The sequence below is a fragment of the Diceros bicornis genome, chromosome 14 (assembly GCF_020826845.1).
Source record: "Diceros bicornis minor isolate mBicDic1 chromosome 14, mDicBic1.mat.cur, whole genome shotgun sequence".
Lineage (NCBI taxonomy): Eukaryota > Metazoa > Chordata > Mammalia > Perissodactyla > Rhinocerotidae > Diceros > Diceros bicornis.
In genome coordinates, this window is record NC_080753.1 from 67246917 (window position 1) to 67268178 (window position 21262).

At 46.8% G+C, this 21262-nt stretch overlaps 2 protein-coding genes across 12 annotated transcripts in view; both read left to right on the forward strand.

Moving 5' to 3' along the window:
* The window catches only part of LOC131414201 (uncharacterized), a 57265-nt gene that overhangs the window by 22634 nt on the left and 13369 nt on the right, over positions 1–21262 (forward strand). For 2 of the 10 annotated variants that reach the window (XR_009222152.1, XM_058555412.1), the window contains exons 3-6: positions 1457–1559; positions 3896–3967; positions 5052–5233; positions 5775–6197. The exons of 1 other annotated variant lie outside the window; for it this stretch is intronic. Coding sequence is in view for 4 of the 9 variants with exons in the window: in XM_058555412.1 (XP_058411395.1) it covers positions 1457–1559; positions 3896–3967; positions 5052–5199 (323 nt within the window). In the remaining 5 variants the exon portion in view is untranslated. 7 more of the 10 variants (XR_009222151.1, XR_009222155.1, XM_058555418.1 and 4 more) reach the window with 7 other exon arrangements.
* Positions 14–1211, forward strand: LOC131414204 (ral-GDS-related protein-like). 2 transcript variants are annotated; one of them, XR_009222156.1, is made up of 2 exons: positions 14–97; positions 198–283. XR_009222156.1 is itself a non-coding variant. In XM_058555440.1 (2 exons), the coding sequence occupies exons 1-2, from the start codon at positions 47–49 to the stop codon at positions 1116–1118; spliced, it is 303 nt and encodes a 100-aa protein (XP_058411423.1). In that variant the 5' UTR covers positions 14–46; the 3' UTR covers positions 1119–1211. The 2 variants fall into 2 exon arrangements, 1 of the variants encoding a protein (XP_058411423.1); XM_058555440.1 differs by lacking the exon at positions 198–283 and adding an exon at positions 867–1211.

The window sequence follows — 21262 nt, forward strand, 5'->3', positions numbered from 1 at the left end:
TCCATCTCCACCTGTGGCTCTTAAGGAGCGTGAGAAGCTTAATCTCATGGCCTTCCCTCCTAAGCTGGTGGTGGAGCAGTTTACCATGATGGATGCGGTGAGCAGCTGGGCTTTCAGGGTGGTGTGGGGCAGGCCTTCCCTCTGCTATCGTTGCCCCAGACCTGATCCAGACTCCTATGATCTGGGCCCAAATCCAGGCTCCACCCTTTACCAATCATAAGACCTGGGCAACTTTCTGAACACCCAAGCCTTTGCTGTCCACCTGCAGACCGTGGAGGTGGACATTAAGAGGACCTGTTGCACAGAGTGACTGTGCCAACTCCATGAGGTAGAAGAGATGGAAAGCTGGGTGGGCCCTGGCCCATCTGTGCAGGGAAGGGCTCACTGTGTACAGCCTGGACCCTGGTGGCCCAACCGTCTGCTCAGGAGTCTCAACAGCCTCAGGACTTATTAGACGCCTGATGTGTACTCCACTACAAGGGAGACAGACAAGGCCTGTGGGTGTAGCTGCCACGCGGGGATGTGCATCAGAATGTGGAGTGGGACCAGAGGGGGGATCAGGGTATTGGAAGATGCCCCCTTGGGATGAGCCTAGTTGAGCCACCATCTGGAGCTTGGAGTTAGCCAGCACGGGCTGGGTTCAAATGCCCCTCTCCCTTCCCTGCCAGTATTGGGTCCTGGGTCATCCTGTGCTGGGTGTCCTCAGTGGACAGAGAAGAAAAGCCAGGGACTGTCACAAGTCTCAGGCCACATCCTGAGCTTTCTGAGCTCCAGCTCTAAACTGTGACTCCTGTGTGGGACTTTGGGGGCTGTAGGCACAGACCTGGGGTGTGGCAGGGCTCGGTGACACTCCCCCTGTTCTCCAGGAGCTCTTCCAGAAGGTGGTGTCCTCTCCGTGTCTGGGCTCCACCTGGGGCAAGAGGAACAAGCCCGGCAATGAGCACCAGACACCCAACGTCCAGGCCACCGTCGACCACGTCAGAAGGGTGGCCAGCTTCGTCATCATCCCCTGCCTCGGGGACCCGAGCAAGACAGCCCAGGACAGGGTGAGGGTGGTGGAGCGCTGGATCCAGGTGGCCCAGGTGTGCTGTGGGAGGCCCAGTGGAGCCCCTCTCTGAAGCCTTGGGAACTGCCTCTCCACATTTATCAGCTCCCAGGATTGCAGTGTGTGGTCTAAGCCCCTGCACAGTCCCTAGGACCTTCCTGCCAGGGGCCCGCTGACTTTAACTCCAGGTCCCAGTGAGAGGATGCTCACTTCCTACCTGGCTCCTTCCCTGGGTTGAGCTAAAATCCTGCTCCCTGTGAGTGTTACTCTTTGGGTCCTAAATGTGCCCTTCTGGGACTCCCTGAGCATCTGTCTCATCCAGGAGGGGAGATTTAAATAGAAGGGTACTGAAGCTAGAGCAAGCTGGGCTACAGTGCCCCACCTCACAGCTCATTCTCTTCCCTTCCCCAGGAGTTCGAGATCCTGAAGAACTTCTTCTCGTCCTGCACTGTCAACTCTGCTCTGCAGAAAACCTTCACAAGCCACCTGAAGAACACACGGGGGAAGTTTCCCGGTGGGTAGGCCTCTCTCCATAGGAGGACCAGGGTGGATGGGGGATCTCTTGTATGTCTGCCATTGGCCCCTCAGTCAGCTGGGAACTCCTGGGAGGCAGCAAATGCTGGGGACAGGGCCTGGGCCTCGGCAGGGGGTCTCTAAACCTTCCGGGGTCCTTAATGCACCAGTTCTGCTTTAGGACTCGGCTTCCCTAAGTGTCAGGTACTAAGTTGAGCCAAATTGGAGATTTTCAAGTGTTTATAGCAACAGAACCCCATGCCCAGTTGAAACTCAAAGCAGTCAAAACAGAGCTGTTCTGTAGAACTGGGGAGTGGAGACCCCAGTGACCAACAGGAGAGCCCCCTCCCAGTACCATGAGACCTTAGCGCTCAGAGGAGCCCAGTGAGAACACTCCTTCAGGCAGTTTGAATCTCTTGGGTTTGCAAAGAAAAGGGATTTGCATTCAGACCCCTCACATTATTCCTAAATTTATCCCTCGTTCTTTCCCCTCCCCTGAGAGAGAGCTCTGAAAATCTTAAGGAACTCAATAGTCAAGACAAGTCCTTGAACAGAGAACTGATGATCAAGGTAGAGTGGAGGCTGGGGGTCTGGAAAGAGAGGAAGGGTGCGGAGGAGGGGCACTGGGCAGGCTGTGGTTTTGATAGTTTCTCCCTTGAACTTTCTCTGAAACATTCCCGTCTATCTCATCCAGATTAACAAGCAGAGGGATCTGTTCTGCCCATGGGCAGGTGGGGTGCCATTTGTGGGCGGGAGGGCCTGGTCATGAGACACAATGGTGTTGGCTGGGCTGTTCCAGGAGGAGTTGCCGAGCTGGCGCCATCAACAGGTCTCTGGCTTCCATGTATGTCCATCCTGCTGGATGTAGCTTCTTCCAGGCTGTTGGGTGGTTGGGGTGGGTTTTGCCCTCAGCCTAAACCTATCCTCAGGAAGCCAGGACCCTGCTGCTCCTTCTATCTTCACCACATCTCCAAGGGGCTGCATCCTGCCTGCCCCAGGGATGTGCGTGGCAGAGGATTCCCATGGCCCAGGTGGAAAAACAGGGTGCTCATCCTCAGGTGAGAGATGTGTGTGCATTCTGGGACTCCCCACTGGACCCCTAGAGCAGTCACTTCACTTGAATCAACCACAGGAGTCTAACCTGAGTGCCTGGTTGGCAATGACATATGCCCCCAGTGGCTTATGAGAAGCGTCTAGGCAACTGATGGATTCTTAGTGGATCCTGCTGAAAGGACCTTAGGAGCTTCATGTAAACGGGGAATCAAAATGTCCTGTCATCCCCTTCTCTGTTGATCAGAGGTGGCACCTTGGAGGTCCAGTTCTTGAGTGGATAAAGAAAGAGTTCAGGGGCCGTCCCTGTGGCGCAAGCGGTTAAGTGCGCGCACTCCGCTGCGGCGGCTCAGGGTTCGCCGGTTCGGATCCCGGGTGCGCACCGACGCACCGCTTGTCGACCTATGATGTGGCAACGTCCCATATAAAGTGGAGGAAGATGGGCATGGATGTTAGCCCAGGGCCAGTCTTCCTCAGCAAAAAAAGAGGAGGATTGGCAGATGTTAGCACAAGGCTGATCTCCTCACAAAAAAAAAAAAAAGGATTCAGTGCAGGGGAATGTCCTGAGGCGTTCCTTGGGGAGGAGAAGGCTTTGGCTTGGCCTCTGGCCCAGCCTGGGGCCCAGACACTCCACGGGACTGGGGCAGGCAGGAGCCACTCAACCAGACTCCCAAGACACCCCGTCCTCTCCATCCATGACTCAGCCCAGGACCAAGCTTTGAGAGCTCAAGGGACAGGACTCTTGTCAGTGGTGGGGCTAGGGGTTAGGCAAGGATGTTGGAACAGGGCCTCTGACTGAGAGGGGCAAGCGGCCTCTCTTCTGTGGGCCCCTGAGCAACACACTGCCTATGTTTGGGTCTCTGTCTCCTCATCAGGGAAATGGAGGGATGGTGATTGTGTGGTGCAGGCCTCACAGGGTGGTGTTGAGGTAAGAGGGAGGAAAGGAATGTGGGAGCTTTCTGCCTACTCCACCTGGAGGGGTGAGGGCCAGAACAATGATGACAGTCTTGTGACACTGAGTCCTCATGAGAACCTGTGTGGTAGCCGGAGTTCTCACACTTTCCAGATGAGGAAACAGGCTCAAGGAGGCCAGGCCACAAGCCCAAGCTCACACCCAGAGTGAGAGTTGGAGCTGGGCTTGTTCTGGAATCACAAGACCTTGGAGGATGGAATGACATTGGTACCAGTTGACTCAAGTCAGATGTCCAGTGTCGGAGGCCAGTGGTGCTGGAGAGAAATGGGGTGAGGGGAGTATGGCCTCACTGACACTGTCCTCGACCCTGGCAGGAGGGGCCCTCCACGTTTGCTCCCCCAGAGAGCAACCCCCAGAGAGTGCAGGAGAAGCAGCAGCAGCGGCAGGTTAGTGTGCCTGTGGGGGAGGGGCTCTGTGCTCCCAGCTGGAGGCCTGAAATCAAAAGATGAGGGCCCTTCATCTTGGTGCCACAGTGTCTGAATCCCCCAGTAGAAGTGACCAAGAGGAGGGCCTGGAAGAGCTGGTGCAGGATGAGTGTGTTTTGGGGAGGGCAAGGGACTGCACACCCTGTGATTTGCCAGAAGCCGGCCCTGGGAGGTGAGGAGGAGGAGTGTGGTGTTCTTGGGGTGTGAAGGGAGTAGGAATTGACGGGAGGCTGCTGAGGGTCCTAGGCTGCTCCTCGTGGGAACCCTGGGGTGGGCCAGGTGGCTGAGGGTGGGGACTTTTCAGGAGAGGGTCTACATGGGGTCGACTTGAGAGCAAAGGTTCATCCCACCCACACCCCGATGTCACAAGGTGTTGTCCCCTATCTTGGAACTCTGCTCAGTGACCTGCTGATGCTGCACCTGGTGATGGGTGACTATTTCGAGGTGGGTGCACCTGAGGTCTAGGCAGGAAGGACCAGGATTCTGAGCCTTGGGATGCGGGAGCCCCCGAACTGAGCTCTGAGTTCTCAGCACTTGGCACATCTCCTCTCATGAAAGCCTTGCAGCCACCGCTGGCAGCTGGGGCATCAGGCCTATTTTAGCGATGAGTGAACAGAGTTTCTGCCAGAGAAACCCATTCCAGTTACCCAGGCTGGGGAAGCTCAGAGTTGCCTGATGGCAGAGCTGCGTGAGGTTTTATCTGAGCTGGACTCAGCCTGTAACTCCCATGTTGCCCATGAAGGGAGAAAGAAGTCGGGCCCCCCCAAGTCAGGAAGCACATAAGTGCCTGAGCAGTCCCCTCTGCCTGAAGCCTCAGCCTCCAAGTCTGTCATCAGAGAGAGTTGTGCTGCCAGGTCCCTCAGTTACACCCCCATGTCCTCCTCCTCTGGAGCCCAGAGGCAAGCCTAGGTCCAAGTCCTGTTTTCTCTGCATGCCTGGCCCCCTCTGGGGATCTGGCAGTAGTGCAACATGAGAAGGGGTGGGCATAGGGAGCTAGTCAGGCTAGGGGTCTTTGTCTGATGTACTCTGGCTGTCTACCTTCCAGGGGAATGGGATCAACCTTGAGAAGAGTACTGAGGAGCAGCTGTGGCACTCCCTGCAGGGGAGAGGAAGGAGGTGGAAATCAGAGACCTTCTGGGCAGAACAGTCCTTGGCTTCACCCGCTGTATCTTACATTGAGTGGAAGAGTTTGATACCAGAGAAGTGGGAGACCCATCCAATTGGCGGGTGGGTTGAGGGGAGGATGGCATCAAGGAAATCTTCCTGGAGGAGGGGCTGATTATTCCCATTCTGAGAACTGGTAGATCCTGGATGGAACTGGAGGGAAGGATGGTTTCCAGGACTGGTCCCCTGCCCCACTCCTCACCTCCAACAAGACCCCTGCAGCATCCCCCACCCAGGCCCTGTCTGCATCCTCTCCTTCCCTCTGGTCCCAGGAATACCGAGTCATGAGGGAGATCCTGCTGCTCCAGGAGGCTGCAAAGAATTACAAGCTAGAGCCCGAGGGAGCCATTTGGGGCGTCGTTCCAGGACATGGAGTTGCTCAACGAGAATGAGAGGTGAGGCCGGGCAGGAGTTGGGTGAGGGCAGGGGTGGACTCTCCCTGTTGGCCAGTCCAGAGAGCCTGTCTCCATGGTGCCCCACTCATCCCCCGGCCTGATTACATGGTGATCTCTGGGACACCCAGACTCCAGCTGCTGGGCAGGCAGTGGGGGGACCCCTGAGGTGTGGTTCCTGGTAGGCTCACAGGTGCCTCTCTGTCCTGTAGCTACACCTTGTCCTGCCAGCCAGAGCGCTAGACCTAGTTGGCCTGCAGAGTACGCAAGGCCAAGAAGAACCGGCCATCATCAAGGTCAGGGGTGAGTGAGTGTCTGGGCCGGGGTGACTGACTCCTAGGGGTTCAGTAAGGCTTTGGGCTAAGCGTGGCCTTGGGGAGTCGGATAGCTGGCACTGGGATCCCAGCTCCACTATTGACCAGTCCTGTGACTGGGGTGACTCTCTTCAGCTTCCTGAGACTCCGTTTCCCCCTCTGTGAAATAGGTAATACTAAATGATCGCTCACGTGGCAGGGACGAATGGGGTACTGGTGGCTGACAGCACTGAGCACAGGGTCTGGAGCACCCAGTGCAGTGGGGACATGGTGGGGGGCCATGATTCTGAGGGAGGCCACGCAAGATAACCCGACTCTTCTACTCAGCCCCCAGGCCCCAACCCCGAACCCCATACCAGTGGCCGATCACAGCCCCATCCTCAGCAGCGGGGACACAGCTGGGATGCTTGCGATGCACAGGGTCAGCTCCTCCCATTTGATGGGAAGGGGAGCATTGTAAGCTGATTCCTGGGGTCCCCTGAAGCCCAAGAGAGAAGGGATGACCCCATCCCAGCTCCCTGACATCTCTACCTCAGCACCTACTCACCCATTGGGGAGAGACAGTGGTTATTTGTTGTAAATAATAAATGACATATTTGAATATTATATTAAAGTCCTGTTCCCTTTACAGCTTGGGAGTTGTGGTGTGGTTCTGTCGCTTTCTGTAGGCATGTGAGTGAGACACAGAATCTCACATTTCTCCTTGAATCAAGAACTCTTCTGGGCCGGCCCCGTGGCTTAGTGGTTAAGTGCGCACGCTCCGCTGCTGCCGGCCTGGGTTCGGATCCCGGGCGCACACCGATGCACCGCTTCTCCGGCCATGCTGAGGCCACGTCCCACATACAGCAACTAGAAGGATATGCAACTATGACATACAACTATCTACTGGGGCTTTGGGGGAAAAAAATAAATAAATAAAATTATAAAAAAAAAAAAGAACTCTTCTGAGTCATCAACTTATTGTATGTTGGAGAAGGGAGAAAGGCCAGCCCCCTTTTTGGCTAGTGACATCACTCCCAATTCCCCCTAACTCCGAGAACAAGTTCATTTCAGTATCATTCAGCCGCTCCAGGGGCGGACACTGTCCCCGGCCCGTTCTCCTGGGATTTAAAGGTTAATGGTACTTTCACAGGCAAAGCAACAACCACTGAAATGTGGATGTCTTTAAAACAGCACTACCCAGGACCAGGTCGTGCCATAGGCAGGGGGTGCCTTTCTACATTCTGGAGGAAGAAGGAATGTTTTCTGCTTCTCCTGTTGAGGTTTCTTTTGACCAAATTTTAGGAACTTGTAGTTTTCTAGTTCAATCTCTGGAATTGCATCAGCTGTAAGTGGGGAAAACAATGTAAAAAGATCAAAACATGCATGTGGAGAGGACAAGTCCCGCAAAGGTGATTTGCAAATGGACTAAAGGCAGACAGGACTTTCCCTCCTGATACCCCTCTAGTGCCTCCATGTTCACCACTGACCTAGAATTGAATCCTGCTGGGGTCCATGTCCAGGACTGTGAAATCTGTTTCCTGCTGTTTTGTATCCAATGGGAAAGATCTGTGACGCAGCTTTAAGTCTACCACTGGGCCTCATTCCATAAACACGACCGACCGCTCTCTGTGAACCAGGATTTCCAGCACAACTGCCTTCCTTATGCCATTCACTTTAGGGCAGAAATTCCCTAGAAGGCTCCCAGCCTCCTCCCTGGCTTGGTCTGATGGATCCCGGGTGAGCTCTGCTTTACCAGGATAAGGGACCATAATCCTGACCAGTGAGTGACCCCACACTGTCCCTTGCTGTCCAGGTGACATCTGAGGCCGTGTCATTCTGAGGTCCATGGTCTTAGACAGTCCTCCAGTTTACATACTCAGTGTTGATGTTGCCAACTTGTCCAAATGGGGCAATTTGGCCCGAACCATTAAAGTGTGTCACCCTTGGGTGGTTGTGTTTTTTTCCCCTGTCTTGCGCTGTGGTTACATTACAACCACCTGATGGGTTGTGAACCCTGTTTGGAGCTTTGAAAGATGAGGCATGACATGGGTGTGGGGTGGTCCAGCAGGAAATGCCACGGAACAGATGATCCATGGTCGTGCATGAACACAGCCTTAGCAATTAAAATACTGAAATGCTTCCCATCTGGTGGTGAATAGACACTGCTCTGACCTCACACCGAGAACCCACCCCGTGACCAGGAGCTTTCAAGGGGTTACCAAGTGGCATTTTGAACCTCATCCCTTGGAAACACCCTGTAAGACAAGAGCCAGATGAATCGCTTGGCACTTGTGAGTTATCGCCTCCTTTCTGATGGCTGCAAGTGTCACCCAGACACACAGGCTGGACTCTGCCAGGGAAGCCTTCTCAGGACAGGCAGAAGCTGAGGATGAATCCTGGTTCCCGGCATCCCAGGCCCTTCCTGACAGGGCACAGCCACCCAGGAAAGTGGTTTGGTAATGGAAAGACTATGAAGGCAATACTTCCCCTCCAAAGAGAAAGAGAAGTACCAATAGTGAAAGCTTGATTCCTCAAATAGTCAATTAAATCTCAACAAGCAGTGAGTTCTTGTCAGATTACTGATGCCGAAAAATGGTCTCTTGATAATAGCATAATCCCCAAGCTGCCATGTCCATCTTCATGAATCAAATTTCCAACACATATGGATCTAAAAAACTGAGGGAAATCTGGTATTTCCTTAGATGCAACTCTGAAGTAGCATGCAAGAAGGAACACAAAAATGGAGACCTAGAAGTAAATATCTAATTTGAGAACATAGACATCGAAGTGCTTTGGAAATAATATTTTGGAATCTATTGGAATATTACACAAAAAGAATAATCCACTTTAAGTAGGTTTTACTGTGACTGTATGGGGAAAAACTGAATCATCCTGTGACGTTGATAACTCGCTGCTGACTTGAAAGTACAAATAAATAAAGTACATAGTAAAGGAAAATGAGAGAACAGCATGAAAAAGGAAGATCTTTCTCTCCTCACCTGCAACTCAACCTCTCACCTCAGAAAGAAACCACTGTCTATATTTTCTATTTCACGCAGCAGAGTTTAATAAAAGAAACGTATTGTTATATTTCAAAGTTTCAAGAGCTCAAAGCACAAAAACATTTGGGATGCTGCCAAGAGACCTCACTGAGGTGCCTGCTCCATTTCATCTGCTGTCAAGACGGCCTTCTTGGCCCCTCACTTTCTCTGCCTCACTAGCAAGTCTGTCCGCCATCAGTGCTATCACCAGTCTCTCTCCTGTGCTCTTCACTGCCCTTTCCTCCTTCCTGATACCTTCCTCAGTCGCCAGAAATTGTTGGCAGTGGAGCTGTGGAATGCCCAGATCAGCTCCTGGAATCATCCCTGCCAAATCTGAAGACCGGCAGGAGTGGGCATGGGACCTGGAGTGCAGACCACCTGCGAGCACACCTGGCAGGGATTCACCTGTGTGACTAGGTGCTAGGTTTTGCAACCCTTTGGCAAGCTTGAAAGGAGTTACCAGTTGTCCTGCATTGCTGCAGGCCTGGAGTCCTTGCAGTCTCTCTGGCCAGCAGACCTGGTGGGGCTGGTCCAAGGTGTCCTCCCAGAGACCCTTCATTGCCAGGATGGGATGGAATTCTAGTACCCAGCCTCTTGAATATGTCACTGGACATCCTTATAGGGATGGAGATGTTTAAACCAGGCTTTGGTTTGGACTGGATCCCACAGTTATGCTGCTTCCTCTGTGAAGACGTGGCTATCATCCTTCTTTTCCTCTTACCCTACAAAAGTAAATCATGAAATTGAGACAAATGATAAAGGAAGCCTGCCTTTTTAGGACAATTATCCTGGCTGTTTTGTACTTCCACCCTCCCTCTATCCTCTGGGAATAGATCTGACCTGTGTCCCGGGATGTCATCAGGCAGATTTGCATCAAGAACAGAAAGCTCAAGGTCAAAACTCAAGGCTACTCCAGATCATTTCTCCTCCCCCATCCTGTTAACACCCCCTCCTTGTTTGAGTGTGTTTCTATTCTTTTCTTGTCCTTGTCACTCTCAACCTCATAAGTCCTGGCACTCTCTCTCAGGACAGTCGGTCCCCAGTCCTTTACTAAATCCCAAATCCTACCATTTCTGTGTTTTCTGATTACTCATTTGCTTAATCCATTGACCACTTGGTGTTCATAGAAGTTAAATCAATAGTGATATTATCAACCACCCCCTGTTAACGACTTACTCCCATATCCCAGATGTTCACATAATCCAAATGGTTATGTTCAAAAGTAAATAATTCAGAAAACATATTCACCCACCACAAATTCCTGATCTCTAATATTTTTATTCAAACACTCATACAGTAGATACCTGTGCCTCATGATCAGAAGTAGTGCCAGATCACCGATCCTCACCTTAATTTCCTCCTACACCTATCAATCCTGAATTCCACGGACTATGATCTCAATAATTTCCTTGGAATAATAAAAAATTCCTTACCACTCATTTATGTTGTAAACCTCCAAACCCAGAAGATCCCAATTATCTGCCATGCCGCAGCTACTGCTGGTCTTATAACAAGCTGAAGAAAAAGCATGAAACATGATCTTTTGGTACCACTGTAAATACAAAACCATCTGTATCAACTGGGAAGCATCCATAATGCCTGGAAATCTTGTTCTCTTTTTTCGTGTTGGCTCAATAACAAGACGATAAATCAATTTAAAAAATGGGCAAAGGACCAGAGTAGACTTTTCCTAATGAAGACATACAAGTGGCCAACAGGTGTATGAAAAGGTGTTCAGCATCACTAATCATCAGGGAATGCAAATCAAAACCACAATGAGCTATCACTTCACACCTGTTAAGACTGCGATTATCAAAAAAACTAAAGATGGCAAATGTTTTTGAGAATGTGGAGAAAAGGAACCCTTGTGGGAATGTAAACTAGTAAAACCATTATGGAAAACAGTATGGAGCTTACTCCAAAAATGAAAACTAGCATATGATCCAGCAATCCCACTTCTGGTATATGCCCACAGGATTGAACTCAGGGTCTCAAAGAAATACCTGCACTCTAATGTTCATTGTAGCTAATTCACGATAGCCAAGATATGGAAGTAACCTAAATGTCACTGACGGATGAATGGATAAAGAAATGGAATATTAGTCAACCTTGAAAAAAGAAGGAGTTCCTGCCATTTTTGACAACATGGATGGACCTAGAAGACGTTATGCTAAGTGAAATAAGGCAGACAGACAAAGGCAAATACTCATTTATATGTGGAATCTTAAATAGTCAAACTTATACAAGCAGAGGTTAGAATGGTGGTTGCCAGGGGTTAAGGGGATGGAGAAATGGGGAGCTGATGATCAAAGGATACAGAGTTTCAGTAATCAAGATAAATAAGTTCTGGAGATCTAGGATATGGCATAGTGCTTACAGCTAACGAGACTGTATTGCGTACATCACATTTGCTAATAGTGTAGATACTAAGAGTTCTTACTACACAATAATAGTAATAAAGGAGGTGAGAGAAAACTTTGGGAGGTGATGGATATGTTTGTGGCCTTGATGGTGGTGACAGTCTCAAGGGTGTATACTTATGTCCAAATTCATCAAGTTGTATATGGAAAAGTATGACATCATCATTGATTCTTCTGCACCTTGAAGTACGCCGTGTCCTCATCACAAGAGAAAAAAATTTGTAACTATGTATGGGGACATATGTTAACTGGACTTATTGTGGTGATCATTTCAACATTTATACAAACACTGAATCATTGTGTTGTACCGCTGAAACTAATTTAATGTTGTATGTTAACTTTACCTCAATAAAAAAAAAAAAACAACAGAAAAAACCATTTTAATATTGTAAATGAGTTCAGTGAATCCCTGAAACTGCCTCATTCCCATATGAGAGTTACAGGAAGCAGAGAGGATGAAGTAAGATGGAAGAAAGTTGTACAAAACACTATTCAAATCAAAATCATTTAAGTTGATATCAACTCCTTGTGGCAAAGTTCTGTGAGCACCGATCTTCTTTCACATTTTTCCTGGAAAAGCATACCTTCAGATCCAACCCATAATAGTTTCCTCATTTGCTCTAATAAGAAAATTTTAACTTAATAAATAAAACCAAAAGCAACCCTTATGTATGAATAAAGTTAGTGAACTTTACAGAGAAAAAAGCATATTTGGACAATCTCAATAAAGGTAACAGAAGAACGGAATGATGATGAAGTCTCATTCAAGCTTACCTTTGAAAGCCAGTAAAACCAGGTTATCTTTTCAAGAATGTGTGTAGAGCTGACAACCTTGGAAGATAGAAATAGTGGCCTCCTCTGGAGCAAAAGGCAGGCTTGCTTACTCCCCAGTATAATAAAAATAACACCCTTCCCCAAACCAAAGGTCAGCAGATTTCCTGCCTCTTATTGAAGATTTGAGTTCCTTAAGCTCTGAGTTCTTGCAACCCTCTGCATGTCTCCTGACCCACTGTGTATCATCCTGCAGGAAGTGGGATTTAGTGAACCAGTGCAAATGTTGATACTCTGGCCACTGCCATTGCTGTGTCATTAAGTCCTGTGTCTCTGACCCATGGGTCTCGTATCTTTTGCCAGCATCTGTAAGACCATGGTAGCTAACTTATTCATTTGCAGGTAAGGTAAAATATCAGACCATTGACAGTTCCAGACAAGCCCTTAAAGTAGCTAGTAGTCTTAGGAACAGAGAGCTATCCAGAACAATATGCATGGATGGTCTTCATTGAAGACTTCATACAACCAAAACTTTAATAAGTCTCTCTGACCTCTTTTATTTCTACCTCAATTAGAAGGAGAGGCACCAAGCTTTATAGACCTAGGGCTTGTGCAAGCCACCTGGAGACCTAGTGACCAGAAACTTCCCATGGGGAGCAAAGACAGATGGGCATATTTCCAAAATGGACCCATATGCCTCCCGATCATCCAAAAGACAGTACATTATCTTAATTTATGATGATTTGATTCATTAAAATCTTGTGATGGGCCAAAGATACACTTCTAAGAGGAATGAGGCACATGGCAGTTGTAAGCAGATTAACACATTTGGTGAATATCAAACTCTGAATTAACTTTAGTGTTCTAATCAATCAAAAGGTACAACAAATTTAATTAGGTAGATTAAATGATATTTAATGGTATGCCTGATTATTACTCTGCAGAAATGAACAAGCAGCTCATGTAAATAACTATAATTGGTCTTTAAAATATGATAGTCAGGACTGTTTGAGATAAGCTGGAGAGAAGGAAGGGGAGAAATAGATAAAAGCTAGCTGCTCTGACACCACTCTCAAGACCCCTGGATCTACATGTAACCCAGGAGATCTAGGCAGATGGCTGTGTGCCTAGATCCTCCTGCACTGTGGTTCTCAGGGATGTCACAGGGCTGAAGCAGCTTCCTGAATCTTGTTTACACGTCCACGTGTACAATACCCTTGACCATGGGGATGAACCACCATTCATTCATACCTTACACCCCTCTAATTAAAAATTAGATTTCAGAATCATTGTACCATTACATGATAATTTATTCCTCAAACTTGTAGGATGGCGAGCTAAAAGAAAATCAAATTTCAATGGCTTCTTTTCTTTGAAGGACCAAGATGTTCTTTCACACTTAGAATCTGGATTAGAGGATAAATCCATAAAGTCAATGGAAACAACTTAAGAAATGGACAGAGGGATACTTCATTCATGTATACACAGTAATCACAGAGACTTGAGGATATCAAAGGAAATTCTTTATTAAGAACCAAAGTTATGGATTCCTATCTTGGGTTCATTACTTTGAATTTTTGACCCAAATCATATACATTTATTGGACCATGTTCAATTCTATGATCTTTAGAAGATGCAGCCTACAGCTGAAGAGAAACAGATACAACACCAATATCTTACCCTCTCTGAAGCACAACTGAGAGCCCCTGGAGTCAGATGTTTTCTAGACAAGAAAAAGTCATTCTTCCTCTGAACAGAGAGAGTAGTGGCTATTCAAACATTCAACTTTAAATTGTTAACATGACTTGTTAGATTGTGATGGAGCAAGCCTCATACCTTCTAAGTTTCATGATTTTTCTCCAGAATACTGAGATGGATGACCTTAAAGTCCAGTTTCCCCATAAATGTCTTTATTCAGTGATAAAATTAAATTCCCTATAAAATAATTCCCATAGGGCTGGCTCCGTGGCTTAGTGGTTAAGTGTTCTGCTACTGGTGGCCCGGGTTCAGATCCGGCATGCACTAACACGTCGCTTCTCCGGCCATGCTGAAGCCACATCCCACATACAGCAACTAGAAGGATGTGCATCTATGACGTACAACTATTTACTGGGGCTTTGGGGGAAAAAAAGGAGAAGGATTGGCAACAGATGTTAACTCAGAGCCAGTCTTTCTCAGCAAAAAGAGGAGGATTGGCATGGATGTTACCTCAGGGCTGATCTTCCTCACACACAAAAAATAATAATAATAATAACAATAATAATTCCCATAAAATTGTTAAAAATATATCATAGTCTCTGACCAAGAGGAAACAAGGAAAATTGAGCAGTTGAATAGCAGTGTAATAAACTCCATGCAAGGATCTTACTGTAGCATTATGTATAATAGTGAAACTGGACATAATCCCATCTCTATCAAAGAAGAGATAAACAGATCATGGTATTCCTGTTCTTTGGAGTACCTCTAAAACTTCTAAAAAACTAAGTTAGAGTGGCGAGCACTGATAAGGAGAGACATCTATGATATATGGTTTGGGAAACAACAAATTGCAAAATGATGTAGTTATGTCATTTATGTTAAAAAAACTTTATGTGTATTTATAAATTCATAGGAAATGCCCAGAAGAATAAGCTGCAAACTCTTAACAATAGTTCCTTCTGAGTAGGGGAGTGAGTTTGCAGGGAAAGGGATGGATGGGGGAGGTTTCACTTTGCTCTACACAGATCTGGGTAATTTCACTTTTTTTACAGTATGTAACTCTTTCATAATTAGAAAAATGAGTAATGTGACCGTTTGGTGCAGGGCAACAACATTATGTTCCCCAGTCTCTGTACTGTATGTTACTGCACAGCACGGACTGTAAGAGAAAGCCCAGAGAAGCAATGAAGACAAAGAAGACATGACACCTGCAAAAAGTCAGTGGAGTATTTCTACATAACAAACCTTCCAGGTGAGTGATGGTCAGTATCTTCCACTGCTCCAGCTCTCCCAAGAAACCCAGAACCTCCCCAGGGTAAGCTGGAGGACCATGCCCGACTAATCCACTCCCTGCATGGGGCCGGTTTGTGCAGGGTGACTGCCATCAAGCAGAAAATGGACTCAGGATGGGGCGTGTGCCTTTGGAGAGGCTGGCAGAGAGGCACAAAGTGGAACACCAGCTAAGTGCACACACCTGAGAGGCGGAGTTCCAGGTGGAGACTCAAAATGTACCAAGAAACTGTGTGAAGTGAAGGAAGCTACTCAACCTCTCTGAGCCTCAGTGTCCCCCCCCTGTAAAATGGGGATCACAGGCCTACTTCACAGAGCTGTTGGGGAAGATACATAAAAGTGTCTGTTAGAATCAGTGTCACATTATTAACAAAGTCGTCTCTGACTTCAGAAAATCGATGAAAAGAATAATGTTGATGACCAAAGATGAGATGCCCAGCTTCGTAAGCAGCCCCAGCAGCATGAGAATGAGAGGAGCTCCGACTAAGCAGGGTTCTTCACAGCTCCACTGGAGAGGATAAACATGGGCTACACCAGGATAAGGGGCTGTTGTACAGTGACTTGTGTAGTGAGAGTGGGTCCCTAAAGACACTGTGAAATAGAGTTACACACAGTGGCTTCTAGGAAACAACTACAAAGCAATCAACACAGCGGATAGGCGTGGGAATGGGGCAAGCAGAGGAGGGTCAGAGCGACAAAATCTGATGGAAGACACTGAACCACGATGAGTTCCCAGCTCTGTCAACAGCTGCTGTGGTTGCGCCAGGAGATCAAACGCCTGAGACTGCTATTGTGGGGACTGCTGGGAGCACAGTGGTCACTGCGGCCATACCCCAACAGCAGTGCATCAGAGCACACACACCCTGAGACTTTCCTCTCCATTAATCCTTGTTTTAAGATGATGAATATTCTCATGTTACAATGTCTCCTTCCAACACTTGTGGACCAGTGTCATCAGAACCCCCTGAAGAGGGCACAGGCCAGAGTAGGATGGAACACTGGGGGCTGGGGGAGCGGCGCTGCACCTGACTACACGGACTATCACCTGGGCCTATTGAACACGAGAGAAGAACCCGAGGATGTGGTCTAACAAGACTTCCCTATCTTACCACATTCAGAGACACTACACACTCTCATTCTTTCTTTACAAAACTGTTAAAGAATTCATGTGTCATTAATTCATAAAGAGGCAAATTCTTGACAAAGTGACAGGGTCCAGTTTCCATGACCAGGTTTTTCAGTTGTTTTGATAATATCCCACATTCAGGAATCGGAAATGTAACCTATTGGGATGTGTAATATAAACAGGGAGTTTTTTTCATGTAGATCAACGCCCAGATTTTTAGGGACGACATAAATCATGAAAGCTGCTAACCATTCCTCCACAGGTTTCAATAAGACATTTAAGTTAATTTACCAATCTCAGGAAAAGAGAATTTGGCAATTCAAGTTTTTTGTTTCTGCATTCAAACATACAGTACAGCTAAGAGAATGAGCAGAAAAAAATTAACAGGAAGGCCTTGCTTGCATTTTATCTTTTGCAAATAAGCAAGATATTTTATGCTCTGTTCCTTTCACAACTCTAATCAATTTTTAAAGAATATGGTACCTCTGACTATCCCTAGGCATGTTTATGTGGGAACCTTGCCAGAATCCAAAGCAGAGATGTTAAAGGTGACGGGTTTCAAATGCTGCCCAAGTGCTGTCTACCTTGAACATCCCTCTCCCAAAGCTGGATGACTAGTCTCTTCCTGAGTGATCAGAGTCGCCATTCGTGTCCCTGAGAGACTGGCCACTCAGGCCTGAGCTGAGATTAGCTGATCAATCTAAAGGGCAAAATGATTAAGCTATTCTCGTCTTAAGGTTGCTGCTTTGGAGGCCACTGCCCTGGAATGCGTTGGTGAAAATGGCCTACTAGATACTTGCCTGGGAATTGGGTTGTTCTCCTCTGCTCTTAGCGGATCCTGGGGAAACCAGTGATTAACCTCACAGATGCCTTAACTTCCACACCTGTGAAAAAGGCAAGAAAGAGCCAGTGTTACCACCCAGCAAAGCTCTTAAGTTGTACTTGCAAGACCAGCCACAAGGGGGAATCTCTCTCAAAAGCTGATGAAAGGATGGCACTTTGGCTGGAGAAGGCAGAGGGCAGCAGGCAAAGTGGAAAGTTTCTGGGATGTCAAACCAGTTCCCATAAGCATTTTAGAGAAGCACCTGGCCCTGGACTTGGTAGGGGGCTGTGGAAAGACCCACAGGCACGCAGGTGGGAGGAGGAATCAAACAACGGAGGAAGGCGGTGTGGAAGAGGCACGAGTCCGACTTCTATTTTGGACAAAACCAGTTGCACGCTGCAGGCCCTTGGCTGCCCATGCAGCCGCCACATCCTCCTAACTCCCTGGTCCCGCTAGTCCCGTCGCATCCCTCTGGGATTCAGTCCACGTGCAGCGGGTGCAGGACCAGAGTCCTGAGTCAAGGGCGGTGTGTCCCTCGGCCAAGCGCACACAGCCCTGTTCCTCCCCCCAGGGTTAGGCACCGCCCCATGCTCACAGCCTCCTGGGATTTGTAGTCCTGCGGTCCTGCAAGCTCCCAGCTGGGAGCGTTTAAGAGACAAAAGCTCCCAGCATACACAGCTAGGGGCCCCAACTCCTACCTTGTCCCCCGCCCCTGGTCCCCATCCCTCTGCTTCTCCACCCCACTCTCTATTCCGCCTCTTCTCTATACCATGACCACTCTCTATGCCCTGCCCACCCCCCAGAGTATGCGCAGTGTGGTTGGGCTACATCCCTTGAGGTCAGCACTCAGGTAGGGGTGGGGCTCACCAGCCTGGCTATTGCTGAGGATGCTTGCAGCCCTCCTGGAAACTTCCTGGCCAGTATTTGAAGGGTAAATTCTATATCTAAAATGGAAATATTGGGTGCCTGGGATTCTGGAATTTGCCTTTACAAGGCCACCTGTCCTATCATCCCCTCCATCCCTCCAGGTTGCCATGATCCTCCCTCTGGTTCCCGTGGTCAAGGTCGCTGCAGAGATCTTTCCCTTGGACCTCGCCCACCTGAAGGGCCCATACCCATCATAAAAACTCAAAGCCATGCCACTTGCCAAATTGAGGCAAAAATGGAAAGACCCAGGGGGACACGCAAGGATGAGGGCATTAATAGATCCATCTGATGATGTCATGAGTGAACGTGTTCCACTTTAAAACAAAACATTGCTGTTATTCTGAGATATTGAGTTAGGATCTTTGTGCAAATATGAAGGATTTAAAATGTTTATTGATGTATAACATGAGTACAGAAATATATGCAGAAATCATCCATGTAAACCTCAAAGAATTATTACAAAGCGAGCACACTTGTGTGACCAAGAACTAGCACCAGCTTCATTCCAGCGCCAACAATCCATTTCTCCCTCCTTCCTCCCAAAAGGTAAGCGATATCTTACCAGCAAACACTGTATATCGAGTTTGTCTTCTTATACGAGTTTTTTATTACAGAACAATTTAAACAATATACAAAATAAACAAAATAGCATAGTAGGCCCGTCACCCAGCTTCAACAACTACTAACTGTCAGCCAATTTTGTTTCATCCACATTCCATCCCATTCCCACCTCACTTTATTATTCTTTTAGTCCTTTGTGTGTGGGGGGTGTAAGATGTACGCACACTGAAAGACACAACTCTCAACTGTACAGTTTTGGCAAATAAACATGCCCATATAACCTTCACCCCTTTAAGAATAGAATAGTTCCATCACCCCCAGAAAACTCCTTCCTGTTCCTTCCCAGGCAATTTTTTCTTTCCCCCGAGGCAACCACTGCTCTGGTTTTTTCATCATAGGTTCATCTTGGCTGAAATCATCCCAAGTGTTTTGTTTTCTGTCCAGCTTGCCTCCCTCAACACGAGGTTGATGAGACTCACCCAGCATGTGTGTGTCAGCGTTTGCTCCTTGGCATGGCTGAGGGCGTTCTGCTCTGTGGTTGCCCTACAGTGCGCTCGTCTTGCAGGTCATCTCCTGTGAACATTCTTGTACAAACCCTTTTTTTTGCTTCTTAATTCCTTTATTAGCATTTAAGTGACACACCTTTGCATTTTTTAGTGGTTGGTCCAGATTACAATATGCATCTTTAACATATCACTGCCTACCTAGACTTAATAGTGCACCAGTTTAATCAATGTAAAATATGGAAGCCTTGCTACAGAACAGTTCCATTTACCTATGTCTGTCCATTATGTTATTGTTGTCATAAATTTTACATCTACCCATGTTGTAAATCCCACAATACAATGTTATAATTTTTGCTTTAAATAGTCATAGGTCTTTTAAAGAAATTAAGAGAAAAAATTTAAGTATTTGGAGGGAGATGCTTTGAGGCTCTGCAAATGTACTGTTTCTTCTTTAAGTTTCACCCACAGTTTTTGCATTCTTCAGTCAGTCTTGCTCACAGTAATTATTACTGTGGTGTTCTAGTGGCAATTTTCTATTTCATGCTATCCAGCCACGTTTTTATTTGGAATTCTGTGAGGAAGATTCCCCCCCTACTTCTCCCTTCCTTCTTCCTCTCTTTCTCTCTTTCTCTCATTCTTTTTTTTTTTCTCTTTCTTTCTTCCTTTCTTATTTAATCTATTTCATATCAGTATAGACTCATGGATATTTATTTTGTTCTCTGGGTAATAATCCAATGCTACCATTATTTATTTTGTTGCTCACAATTTTCCAGCTTGAGCCATTGGGAAGTCTTTCAGATTGATTCCTTTTGACACATCTCATCATTTTCTGTGTTTTTTTTAAAGCACTTTCCTACTTTCTGGCATTACAAGGTGTTCCAGGTTCATCTTGTATTTTCCATCTCCAGCCCTAGAATTAGCCACTTCTCCAAGAAAACCTGCTTCTTTTTATTGGAGAATGATATAAATGCAGATCTGGGAGCTAGGTGTGCTCATTGATACTAGAGTGTAACTGCTTCTAGACCCACTCAGCAGAGCTTGGAAATGTATGTATGAATATAAACTCAGGTATACACATCTATCTGTTGATCTATCCATCTATCTATCAATCTAACTATCTATCTGGATAGAGATATTAAAAGAGACATGGATTTATACTGATACTTCCAACTCCAATCCAGCACCACAGATTTTATTCTAGCATTCTCCTTTTGTTTATATGTAACTTCTTTTACCAACAGTGAGAAACTTAACTCCAGTTATCTACAATATATTTACTAATGTGTCAACTAGTTTCAGAATTGCTAATCCATACCCTTATGAGAAACACATTTATCACCTAGTGTACAGTGTTTTTGTCCAGTACTTTAGATTTACAGTATCCCGTCAAAGCACTGTCTTCCAAAGTTACTTAGGTCAGGACCTTTCACCCCCACCCCTTCTGTGTGGTTATGTCAGGTGCTTGTAATACAGTGAGATTCATTTGTTGCTGCATTCCATCTGAGTTCCCCAGCATCCTGATTGATTTTTAAAATTTGCAGAGTAAAATTCACTCTTTGCGGTGTACAGTTCTACGGGTTTTGACAACTTTATGGTCGTGTATCCATCTCTACAGTACCATACAGAGCTGTTTTTTTCACCCCCAAAATTCTCTCATACTGTCTCTTTGTAGTCAACCGCTTCCCCCACTCCATCCCTTGGCAACCACTGATCACTTTCCATCTCTGTAATTCTGCCTTTTCTAGAAAGTCATGTAAATGGAATCATATACCATATAGCCTTTTGCATCTGGCTTCCTTCACTTAGAGAAATGCCTCCAAGATTCATCCATGTTGTTGTGTGAATCAAGAGTTTATCCTTTTTATTGCCAAGTACTATTCTAATGTCCCGATGCACCACAGCTTCTTTCTCGACTCACCTGATGAAGGACACTTAGTTTATTTCCAGCTTTTGGCAATTATGAATAAAATGGCTATAAAGATTCACACAAAGGTTTTTGTTTAAACATTAGTTTTTAATTTGTTTCAGTAAATACCTAGGAGGGGGATATCTGAGTCATATAATAAATGTATGTTTAACTTTATAAGAACCTGCTAAACTGTTTTCCAAATGCAACTATCATGTTGCATTCCTAGTTCTAGTTGCTCCTAGTCCGCACCAGCACTTGGTATTTGCAATTTGATTTTTTATTCTAGCTATCTAATATGTGTGCGGTCTCTTATTGTGGCTTCTGCTTCCTTT